The following is a 13,066-nucleotide window of genomic DNA, read 5'->3' on the forward strand; positions in this document are numbered from 1 at the left end:
CCACCACCACCACCACCACCACCACTACCACCACCACCACCACCTTCTCTACCACTACCTCTACCACTGCTGCTGATCCCCAAACAAGAATGAACACATACATACAAAAAAGATCATGTAGAAAAGATTCCCTTCTAAACTTATTTCCAGTGTAAAACAAAACTACCCAGAAACTGATCAGTTCCTAAAAGTGTTAGCTTTCCTCTACTGGCATCTGGTTGAGCTGTTCAAATGCCCCACCTCCTACCATGTCCTAGCATTCCCTTGTTACTCAGCCACTCTGGCCTTGCTCTTTCCTGGACCTTTTACATCATCTAACCCACCCAAGACTTCCTGACTAAGAATTTTTGTCCTTTTTTTCTTTAAGATTTATTAATTTTATTTATATGAGTACACACTGTAGCTGTCTTCAGACACACCAGAAGAGGTGATGGGATCCCATTACAGATGGTTGTGAGCCACCATGTGGTTGCTGAGAATTGAATTCAGGACCTCTGGAAGAGGAGTCACTGAGCCATCTTCCCAGCCCAAAGAATTTTCATTCTTTGTGGTATCTCCTCATGATGCATGCATACCAGAACCCCAGAGCCTTGTGTGCCTTGTCTTTGTGGATAAAGTCCTTTATCCAATTCATCAGGCTGGGGAACCTGGTCTCTAAAAAGTTAACCTATAGAAGAACTTCTAAAATTTGAAAATTCAAACCATGCGATTCATCCCTTTGAGATAAGGAGCCAGAGTGGTTACCTCTTCGAGGGATGCTGATGCACCACTCCTCAGACAGGGCCCTTTGCATAGGGTGAGATTACTTTGAGAAAATAATTGGTCTTCTACAGAGATTCACCTAGTGATCCAGAGTAGAGTGGGTTTGAAAAGGCTAGAGTCCTGGTGTTTAAACTTGCAAGCAATCTTGGTACAAGCCGGCACCCTAGATAAGTAAGCAATCATTTAGGTCTGAGGCCCATGCTGGTCGGATATGAAGGTTCACTGCAGATGAGCACTTTTAAAACTTGATTTAGTTAAATGTTGCATCTATCCTCATTTACGTATGTGGGTGTATGCATATGTATGTTTGTTTGTGTATGTGTATCTGAGCATCACTGCACATGAGTAGAGGTCAGCTGACAACTTGTAGGAGTTAGTTCTTTCCTTCTACCATGTGGGTCCTGGGGATTGAACTCAGGTTTTCCAGTGTGAAGGCAAACCATCTGGCATTATTATTATTATTATTATTATTATTATTATTATTATTATTATTATTATTATTATTAAACTGGCTTTGAGATTGTGGACTTCTCTGATCCTCCTGACTCTGCCTCCCACTGAGTTGGGACTACAACTGGACAACACCACATCCAGTTATAATGCATCATAATAGCAAGTGCATGTTTCTTGTCAAGGGTAAACTTAGAGCCAGTGTGTTAATTTAATGGTCCTTAAGGGTTGGGAAGCCATGCACCATTCTGAAACCATGTCATACACATTTTTAGGCAGGCCCACTGATGAAACATTGACAACAGTTCAGCAGACTCTTGCCCTGGACAGTGTGGGACAAATACAGATTTGGCAGGGTTTCTCTGTGCACGATCTGATATTGTCTCTCAGATATTGGGATTTGTCACTATTATTTATACATTCTGCCTACAGTAGGCTCTTCTCAGAAATAACATGTATTACATTGTACATTTCTTTGCAGAGGGATAATGGTCCAAAAAAAACTCATCAGTATTCTTTTAAGTTAAGGAAGGTTTTCTAAGAGAGAGGAAGGGTTGCTAAGATGGCTGTCAGGGCTGGGGAAACTAGGGAGTCAACACAGGATGAAGTGATTGGCATGGTTCAATGGCCACCTCAGTCTCTGCAAAGCATGTGAGTAAAGTTCCAGTGAAGGAACCAGCTGTGGACAAACTGAAAATCAGTGATGGAGTTCTGGGGACATGCCAGAATGGAAACAGAAGGCAGCAAGGGTGACCTTACTCTAACACTCTCCCCCCGCCTTCTCTCTCTCTCTCTCTCTCTCTCTCCCTCTCCCTCCCTCCTTCCCTCCCTCCCTTCTCCCCCCTCTCTCTCTCTCTCTCTCTCTCTCTCTCTCTCTCTCTCTCTCTCTCTCTCTCTCGGAAGGAGTTAACTCAGCTAAGTTCAAAGAAATAGTGAACCCAGCAACCAAGAATAGAGTTTAACACTTTCAGCTTCATAACCAGAATTCTTTGACCTGTAGGACACCATTTCTTTGTAATAGTTAAACTGCATTTGTGGGGGACAATATAGGAGGCAAGATTGCTCCTATATTAATATAGAAAAACAAGAAAGCATTTCCATGTGTCTCGAAATCACATGGAGGGAGTTGCAGAAAGTCCTCAGAGCAGAAAGTCAAGATGAAGCAGAGTCTTCTTTCATGAAGGCAGCGTTTCCAAACGTGTCAGAAGGACCTCGAGGGATGGATGGAGCTAAGAATGCCCCAGTAACAGGCACAGGCAACGAGAAAAACAGATAATACCTATTAGAAAACAAGAAGGATAATTTTTATTTAAACATTTAAAAATTGATACATAAAACATTAAATTGTACACACTTTTATGTCATCAAGGAGTGTTTTAATACATAAATATATTGTATGGTGTTTAATTCATCTTGTACATGTCTATCTCCTAAATATCATTTGTGGAGAAAAGTCCAAAATAATTTTTTAAAAAATATTTTCTTTATCAATAGAATGCTGACAGTTTCAGTTTGGCTTATATTTCCCACTAGAATGTGAAAGGCATTGGGAGCGTTGAAATCTTTTATCATTTGTGTGTGTTCGTGATGCATGTTCTGTACATTTGCACCTTGGCGTGGTGCATGTGGAGGTCAGGGGACAACTCTGTGGGGTTGTTTCCCTTCCTCCACCTTTGTGGGTTCTGGGGACCAAACTCAAGTCCCAGGCTTACGCAGAAAGGACTTTACCCACTGTGTCATTTCATCAGATCAGTTTGGTATTTAGGTTCTAATACTATTATACAGTATCGAGACTGTGATTTCAAAGTGTCTTGTGGTTAGAATGCCACTGCATTAGGTCTGGCTGGATGTGTGGCAGGACTATGATCAGGTCGTTGTGGGGCATATACTAGAGTCATGGAGCCATCTTTGTCATTGCTGTCTTTGTCATGAGATTTTCTTTCTCCTTTTTCTCTTTCCTTCTTCCTTCTTTTCCTCTTTTTAAAAATCATATCTATCTATCTATCTATCTATCTATCTATCTATCTATCAATCTATCACCTACTTACCTACCTACCTACCTACCTACCTACCTACCTATCTGTGTATGTATGCGGGTGTGTGTCATGGCATACTTGTGGAGACTAAAGGATGACATGTAGGAGTCAATTCTCTCCTTCTACCATGTGGGTCCTGGGGATCAAACACAGTTCTGAGTCATCTCATCTGTACCATCATGAGATTCTCCATCCAATGCAAAACTCCATCACCAACTTGCATTCCTTTTCTGGACTTTACAGGATTTTCTCATCCACCAAATATTTGTCTGTCAGATAATTTGTCACCAGACCTATTTGTTTCTGTTTTCTTGGGCACTTCATTCTGTGACTTCCTGACCTTATTTTTAACCTCTCTAGGTTCCTTTTTATTTATCTTGGGCTCCAGATTCCTCTCTGTATAATGTCACCATGATGTAGCCACTCAAGGTGACAAGCTGAGACGATGGGCTTCATCCCTTTCCTTCCTTTGTCTTATTTTTCTTATCTTCCTCTTCCTCTCTATTAATAAATACTTGAGTCATTTAAAACTATGCGACAGGCATTTCCTTAGCAGGAGATAGGTCCTGGAACAAAAGCTTAAAACATCAAAGATGAAGTGGTGCAGCCCACAGCCAGGAGTGTCTACGTGCGACCTCTGTGTTTTCTATATTTGCATATCATTTGTTATTGCTTTCATATTTTAATGTAAATATGTTATTTTTACCTTACTTGGATTAATTTTTGCATGAATCAAATTTTATATTAATGCTGAGGCCTAAACATTAAAAGATTACATTGAATACCTAACTCTACTCCCAGTGGAAGGATTGGCTGACAAACTGTACTATACATTCATTAGGTTTAGGCCAATTGTGCTCTCTTGGAAAGATCACTGTACTGAATGAAAACTTGCCTCTTCCTTTCATTGATCTAGGTTTTGCCAATGGAGCAATTTAAAATAAGCCTTCTTTCTTTTCATAACTTGAATTTCTTTAAGTACTTGACAATTCCTTTTGTGTCTTCTTTTTTCTGGGTCTGTACTCTGGCTTCTCTTCCTGCATGTGATGGAGGCTCACATGTGCTGGCACGCAGCTGCTGGTAGAAGTTCATCTTAGCTTCTCTCATGTGGACCCTGTCCTCACAGTGGACTTGACCTTTGAATCCTGGCATATATGTATGTCTTCTCCCCCTTTCTTTTTTCTTCTTTCTCTCCATCTTCCTCATCCTGTATTTTTTATTTTGAAATATTAAAACATTCTGAAAAGTATATACAATGGATATACAACATAATGAAAACAAGTAGGAGGAAAACATTCTGGCCAAGTGTTGTGAAGCTCTCCTGTAATCCCAGCTTTGGGGGTGGGGGACAAAGGCAGGAGCCTGGAGCCTGGAGTTCAAGACTGGCCTAGACTATGTAGTGATTACCCACTCTAATCCCCAAAGCAAGCGTCCTACCAACCATGTTGAAGCGGCAGCCCAGACTAACCATGGAAGTAGCCTAACACAGATTTCTAAGCTCATTTAAACCATTGTGTGATTGCTTTGTGCCGTGCCCCTCCCCCAACTTGATTGAATTCTTCTTAAGAATGAACACCATAGATGACAGTGTTGTGTCACAGTGTCAAAAGGCTGAGCACACCTACCAGGTCAAGAAATGGAACATAACTACCCCCAACTCCAGGTGTAGTGATGCCATAGAAAGGGGAGCCTCCTTTCTATGTTCTGCCACAGCACCTGAAATATGCTTTTGTTTCTCCTGTCTTAAAATTGCGCCTACATGTCTGTACATGTACATGTACATGTGTGAACATGTCTATATTATATATGTATGTATATGTATATTATATGCATAGTATTTATCCTTCAAGGTGCTCTTGAAGGCCAAAAGAAGACATAAGATCCTTTGGAGCTGAAGTAATAGGTGGTTGTAAGCCTTCCAATGTGGGTGCTGGGAACTGAACCCAGGTCTTCTAAACGAAGGGGACCTAAACAATTGTACTGATTTAAAGAAAAACTGCATTGCTTTCTGCCACAGCAGCCATCTTCCAGTAACTCTCTAATAGATGACAAAATAGAGGGCATTTGCTATATGTTCTCTAGGCCTTTTGGGAAATACGGAATTGTTTCTTTGGCTCCACCCATGCGAATCTGCAAGAATGATGATATTGTAGACATCAAGGGAATTAATGGCCATCATTCAAAAAATAATGCCTCAAAGCCAGGGCAAAAAAAAAAAAAAAAAAAAAAAAAAAAAAAGGAAAATGGAAGAATCTACAACATCACCCAGCACGGTGTGGGCATCACTGTAAACAAACAAGGTAATGTGCTGCCTGAATACACCAAGCACTCTAAGAGCTGAGACAGCTTCCTGAAGTTGGTGAAGGAAAAAAAAAATGATCAGAAGAAAGAGGAAGCCACAGAGAACAGCTGAACCTGTGTTCAGCTGAAGCACCAGCTTAAATGAGGACAGTGATGAAACAAACATGCCCTCTAACTCAGATGTCTCTGTCTCTATCTCTATCTCTATATGCTATGTCTGTTGGGTATATTAGAAGTGTTATTAATATAGCATGGTCTATCATTGGATACTCTGTTGGAGCTGTGGAAGGTGCATCAGCCTCCTGTGGAAGAAATCACCCAGCTGTTGCTTTAAAACATGTCCTTCTTCTCTTGCAATCATGGAGGCTGGAGGCAAGTTTTGCAGGGCAGTTGACAAATGTCAATGGGCTTTGCTTCCTCCAGAGACTCATCTGGAGCACCAATGCCTTGTGCTTCTCAGTTCTGGTAGAGGTCAGCATTTCTGGCCATGGATGTTATTGCTGGAATCTACTCTGCGGGCACAATGCCATTTCCTCTTGGATCATCTCCTTCAACCATCTTATCAGGGCAAATGATGACATTCAGGCCTTGATAGGATGTGTGGGTAGTATCCCCAACTCGTGTAAGCTAGTGTGAAGCTTAGTCACATTAGTACCTTGTGTGGGTACCTCACATGCAAAAGCTCTTTGCTATGGAAGGTGACATTGATAGGTGCCAGGGATTAGGATCTGCAATCCTAGAGGACCATTACTTGGACTCAATAAGCTGCTAATCCAGTGTGGAGCACACAGGCAGTGTTCCAGGCAGGGCCTTGAAGGAGTTGTAGGTGAATCCAGCTGAGAATATGAGCCAGTGGTTACCTCAGTAGAGAGTCCTGGACAAGATTCCAAGTGGGAATCATTAAAGTGATAGGGTGACAGTTGCCAAAGTCAGAGGAATGCAGACATGTTACGGCACAGGGTGACTACCAGCATGAAGCCTATTGATCATATTCCTCATATGACATACCATCAGATTTGTTTCTTTTCCCTCCCTCTTTTAAACTCAAAATTATTGCCTCTCAATGCATATTTAGATTCTAGAAAACCAAGGACATTTTGAACAAGAGTGTCTGTCTTCCTTCCAATATGGCAGCTCCTCCTTATTTTAGTCTCCACCAGTCTTAAATGGCATGGTTGGAAGTGTAGCTGTTGTCTGGATATGGCCCATGACATGGTTTGCTTAGCCTGCCAAGTTCTAAACCTTAGAGTCAGCAAGAAAATTGAAGCGAGAGGAGGTTGACAGTGTTCAGTAGAGTCACTTCACACGCTTTATTTACATGGATCTGTAATGAAGATAAGTCAAATAGAATCACTTTCTAAACTGTGTGGGTATCCCCACAAACCATGGATGGGAAGCTGGGACTATGTAATGATGTTCTAGTGTTTACAAAAATAATAGAAAAAAATTCTTCAGGGTCACCAAAGTTAAATTTCATGCACATCTATAGTGGTGTTCTACATAAACAACATGCGATTCCATTGGAAGGAGTTTTTAACCCTTTGCATCTTTGGGCCCATTAGATCTCACACCTTTCATTGTCGTTCAACAGGAGTTTGACTCAGTTGCCACAACATACTCCAACTTCAAGAACAACTTCGTGAAGAGGCTGTCTGCGGAGATTCCTGTGGCCAGCAGCCCCATCACCACCAGATGGCAGCCCAGCCCAGCCAGGGACCTGGAAAGCTCTTCCTCTGTGGAAGAGGGCCCTCTGTCCCACAGCCCTGAATCTCTGGGATCTGGGCTGAAGACAACACCAGCAGCAGACACTCTAACTCTACGTGGTGAGCTCAGTTTTAGGCATTCAGTTAAACATAGTTGCAATTCCTTATGTAGGTAGTGCAAGTGCTGGGGTTCCCACAGGCCACATTAGTCTGACACAAGTTGTGTGTCTGCTCTTTCTATAGTATAGTGGTTGTTATGTTTATAATATGTTGTACTTTATGAATGGCTCAGAGAACATATATATTTATATATTTGTGTGTGTTCATATGTGTATATGTATGCATATATATATTTCTGCACTATATGAGTATGATTTTGTTTTGAAGACTCAAAATGTTAATGATTTTGGAAAGTTTCCTGGTACATGAGAGTCTGAAAAAAAATATATTTGTAGCTATATAATCAAGTTGAATAAAAGAAAAGATGAAAGCAGGAGAGATGAGAGGAAGAGAGTAGAAAAGAGAGCAAGCGAGAGAGTGGCAGAAAGAAGAACTGTGATGCTTGCCCTGGGGTGGCAGTGGCATGGTGGGGCATGCTGGGCATGATGGGGCAAGGTGGTGGAGAACACATTCTTCCCACCTAAGCCCTGATGTGATTAGCAGGATCCTTGATTCACCAGTCAGAGCCCTGGAAGGGCTCTTTTTGAGATATGTGATTCTCATCTGAGTGTATCCTTTGTAATTTTCATTCTTCAGGAGCAAAATTTTCCACCTGTGATCTAATGCTTTAATTTCTGTTCTACTCTTTAAAGGTCCCATGCAACATGGTCTTGTGACTTTGCATTTTTCTCATTTCTTTCCTTCCCTTATTTTTCTTCCATCCTTCTTTCCTCCTTCCTTCCTCCTTCTTTTCTTTTTCTTGACAGGGTCTCACTATGTATATCTGGCTGGCTGGCAGAGAATTCACAAGTTCAGGCAGGCCTCAAACTTGCCACAATTCTTCCACTCAGCCTTTCAAGGGCAGAGATGACATGTGCGAGCCACTGTGCAAGCTCAGTATGCTTCTTAAGACAGATGCTGACAGTAGTGCCAGCCTCTTTCTGAGGTACTGTGGCTCTGAAGGCTGAAAAGAGACCCACGTCTTCATAACGGAGGAATTTTCCACACAATGACAAGTGTCAACCCCAGAATTACCTCACTGTGGCAGGGGGAGACTCAGGAGTGTAGGAAATCTTTTGTATTCAGTATAATTGAGGACATTTGGATATTCATTGTTTTAGAGGAATTTCTTGCTACAATTAGCTTACCAGTTGCTTCTTAATAAAACAGTGTGTGGAAAATTGAAAATCTCAAGCAACAGATTATTAATCAAAAGGAGTGTACAGGAAAGCTCATTCCAGTTCCTCTGTTAGCTTAGTCCTGAGACACAATCACACACCTGGATTCGAGGTACTTTGCTGGAAGTGTTTCATTTTGTTTCAGAAGAGCAACTTCGGAAGGTCCTTCTGTCCCTGTCTGCAGAGACATCTCTGCAAAGAGGTTCATTAGTAGCCATACTTTGCTCTGTGCATGAATCTGTTAGCTCCTGCCTTCTGAGGCTGGAGACGCTGACAGCTTCCAAGCATAGTTTTGGGGTTTTGTTTGTTTTGTTTTTAATTTTTTTATTTTTGTATTTCCCTGTCTGTCTTCTATCTATCTCTATCTGTCTGTCTGTCTGTCTATCTATCTGTGGGGGGATCATGTGCTATGGTATGCATATGGAGGTCAAAGGATAGCTCTGTGGAGTTGCTTTTCTCTTCCCTCCTTTATGTGGGTTCTAGGAATTGAACTCAGGTTGTCAACCTCCCCCTGCCACAGTGAGGTAATTCTGAACTCAGGTTTTCCTGACATGAATGTTTATCCATGGAGCTGTCTTGCTGGCTTTAAACATAGCTTTTCCTTTTTCGTTTGAAGTTCTGAGGCCTAGCCTTTTCTTTACACACTTCTAAAAAGAGCACAGTAATAAAAATTTTTTAAAAGAAAAAGCCAAATATAAAACTCTGTGGGACATTTCATGTGTACCCCTCTCTCCTCCCTTAAACTAGTGTCTGTCTGTTATATTTTTGAGTCCTGGGCACTGAAGACCATCAAGCTCATAGTTGTCAAATGCAGAAAGAATTCTCATTTATCAAAAGGTTAAGCTTTTCTGGAGGATCCTTGGTATATATATATATATATATATATATATATATATATAATATTTATATTTTGATATATATTGTAGACATTTAGCCTTTAGGTTGGGTTGACAGGTATTCCTTTAAAGTAAAAAGCCTGATGAAGGCTTTTTGATAAGAGAATATATTTTAGTTTCATTTCTGTTACTTGACAGTACTCTGGCAAAAGAACCACTTAGTGGAGGAGGAATTTATTTGGCTTACAATTCCAGGATACACTCCATCATTTCAGATGAATGAAGGCAGGGACTTGAGGCATGTAATGACATCACATCCAAAGGTAGAGAGGGAATAAATGCATGCGTACATGCCTACTTGCTTGTTTTCTGGTGCTTGGTTCCATTTCTTTACTCATACACAGTTCAGAATCCCCTGCCTAGGGAATGGTGTCACCCACAGTGGGGTAGGCATTCCTATGACAGTTAATTTAATTACAATAGTCTTCTATAGGCATACCACAGGCCAACTAATGTAGACAAGCCCCCACTCTCTTCCTGGGTGATTCTAGACTTGACAAGTTGACAACTAAAGCTAACCATCACAGAAAACATGAAAAATATGGATGTAAATAACATTGACTTCTGTTTTCTTAGTAAGTATTTTACTGTTGCTTTTGCCAACCACCTGTTAAGACATTTTTCTGTAACAAGGAAGAGGAGAGGCACAGTGATACCCTAAGGAGTAGCAAAGGCCAATGACTCGTAATGCAAACGTCCTACAGTGATGTCGAGTCGGATGACCTTAGCTTGACAAGATGCTTCCTGCAGCATCATTTAAGCTACGAAACCATTTTTTTAAACCTATTCTGAAATTCTGTTTTATCTACGCTGAAGTGAAGTGTTTTCACAGCTGCTGCTGGAGATAGAGTCAGGCATTTCGTTGTGGCTCTCGAGGGCACTGAGGCAGTTTCTTGCATGAGCCCAGTGCTTTAACCAAGGCCCTTGTCCATTCCCCTTTCTTTTTTGGATAATTTTGTCAGAGAACTAATCTACTGAGAAAGATGCTGTGGCCAGCAGATCAGTAATTCAAGGGACTACATTGTTTAAAAAAAAAAAATTCAAAGCTAAATGTCTTTCTTACAGGATCCCACAGCACAGATTCACTGAAAACCCCAGCTAAAGGAAATTTTGAAGTGAATAACTCCACTCTCCATTTTTGCAAGCCACCTCTTGCAGGGGTCAGAGGCTGGAAGGAAAATGTTGCCACCAAAGGCCAGGTAGGCAGAGAGACAAGACAGAAAAGCTCGGAAAAACAAGTTTTGAGGGCTGGTGAGATGGCTCAACAGTTAAGAGAACTGACTGTTCTTCCAAAGGTCCTGAGTTCAAATCCCAGAAACCACATGGTGGCTCATAACCATCCGTGATGAGATCTGACGCCCTCTTCTGGAGTGTCTGAAGATGCTACAGTGTACTTAACCCATAATAAACAAATAAATCTAAAAAAAACACCCCCCAAAACAAAACAAAACAAAAAAATCCCCCAAAAAACAAAAAAAAAATGAGTTTTGAATATGAAGAAAGAGGTGCTTATGTGCCCTCAGGAGCCAGGAAGAAAGGACAGACCAAACAGGGGACTTGAATAAAGGCACTTAAAAGAAAAGATTCCCCATAGGACAAGAGGACAACTCAGAGGACAGCAAAGAACAATAGCCACTGAAGACGGGACAATTAAAACTACAGCGAGATTACACCTAGTGTGCTTCCTCCCAGCCAGCGGGTGACTCGGTTTGTCCTAAAGGGGCATCTAAAAACTTCTCAGCATCAATTTGTTTGTTCCTGTAATGCAGCCTTTCTTATTACCCCTTTCCACCTGAGAAGTATTTTTTAAAACGTTTATTTATTTTATTCATATGAGTATACTGTAGCTGATTTCAGACACACCAGAAGAGGGCATTGGATCCCTTACAGGTGGTTGTGAGCCACCATGTGGTTGCTGGGAATTGAACTCAGAACCTCTGGAAGAGCAGTCAGTGCTCTTACCTACTGAGCCATCTCTCCAGCCCCCACCTGAAAATTTTTTATGTGACTTTGGGGATATAAGTATATAAAATGGGAATAAAAACCAAGTATTTCCTATTAACAAATAATGACATATGTATTTTAAAACATTTGTTTATTATATACCTATATATCTCTATATATAGATATTTGTTAAGACTAAACCAAACTTGCATGCTAATGAGATGGATGTGCTTATTTTTCATGAAAAATTAAATGAATGGCCAATATTACAGGCTGCAGACTATTTTAGGGTCTTTCAGATTTGATTGACGTTTTGACTTTATAATCATTAGTGTTGAGATTGATGCTTTGTGTCAGTACATAGTGCAAAATGGCAGAAGCATGTTTAGGGCCATTTCAGAAACGGTTAGAAATTCTGCCCTAAACTCATGCCATAATTCATTTCTGATTATTTTTCTTTATGAAATTCAAGTTGGGAATTCAAATAGCAGTTTTAAAAATCAAATGTTGTAGCATAAAATAACATATATATATTCCTTTGATCCTTTCTTGCTGAGGAAGGATAGAGGGAAATACTAGAAGTCTTTCTTAATTAAATCGTTGTGTTTCTATAAGAGCAGAAAACCTTGTGTGCACAGCCAACTACTACTATTCTAGTGTACAACAGCCTTGAATCTGAGCTGAGGTGTCTGAGGCAGTGGTTGTTGACATCATGTGGTATGACAGACTTTGCAGTGCAAAGCACCATGCTGTTTATTCAGAGCTGAGGCTGTAGTGAAGCTGTGTGAGGCAACATGAGTGAGCACCGAAATAACTTAGGTTCACCAGGCATTTGGCTTTGAATTAACTTTTGATCATTGCATGTTCAGAGAGCCTTCAGTTCTGCCAACTGCTTCTCAGCCCCCCACAGTCTACAGTTAGAAGCTATGCTCTAGACCAGTGGGTCTCAGCCTGTGGGGTGTGACCCCTTTGGAGGCCGAATGACCTTTTCACAGGGCTGCATATCATATAGCCTGCAAATCAGATAGTGACATTACAACTCATGACAGTAACAAAGTTATAGTTATGAAGTAGCAATGAAATTATTTTATGGTTGTGGGTCACCGTAACATATATTGAAGTGTTTCAGCATTAGGAAGGCTGAGGACCATTGCCCTAGAAGATCTGTAAATGAATATTTTTCAGTAAGCCTTTGCAGTTGCTAGTTGAGTTTCTTCTTTTGGATCTATTCTTATGACCTTAGGAGTTCACTCTAGGTCGTTTGGGCACATTACATGTCAGTAACATGCTTTTAGGTTTACCAAGTTTAGTGACTAGCTTCTGAAGGAAGCAGTGTTTCATCCCAAAGGCTTTAAACTAGGGAAGCCACAAGAGTACACCAGTCAAGACTATTCATCCAGTGTGTGTTCCTTTCTGTGCTTAGTGTACATGCTGTGCAAGAGGAAAGATCATGCTGTGAGTATAAATTCTAATTATTTGAGCTCATATGAGACAGAAAACAAGCTGGGCAGTGGTGGTGTATGCCTTTAATCCCAGCACTTGGGAGGTGGAGGCAGGCGGATTTCTGAATTTGAGGCCAGCCTGATCTACAGAGTGAGTTCCAGGACACAGCCAGGGTACACAGTGAAACCCTGTCT

At 41.0% G+C, this 13,066-nt stretch overlaps 1 protein-coding gene across 8 annotated transcripts in view; it reads left to right on the plus strand.

Moving 5' to 3' along the window:
• Window positions 1–13,066, plus strand: part of Cdc20b (cell division cycle 20B) — a 66,557-nt gene that overhangs the window by 18,748 nt on the left and 34,743 nt on the right. For all 8 annotated transcript variants that reach the window (XM_031360071.1, XM_031360068.1, XM_031360066.1 and 5 more), the window contains 2 exons: window positions 7,141–7,372; window positions 10,551–10,684. In XM_031360071.1, the coding sequence (XP_031215931.1) occupies window positions 7,141–7,372; window positions 10,551–10,684 (366 nt within the window). The remainder of the gene's footprint in view (window positions 1–7,140; window positions 7,373–10,550; window positions 10,685–13,066) is intronic.

The sequence above is a fragment of the Mastomys coucha genome, unplaced genomic scaffold (assembly GCF_008632895.1).
Source record: "Mastomys coucha isolate ucsf_1 unplaced genomic scaffold, UCSF_Mcou_1 pScaffold8, whole genome shotgun sequence".
NCBI lineage: Eukaryota > Metazoa > Chordata > Mammalia > Rodentia > Muridae > Mastomys > Mastomys coucha.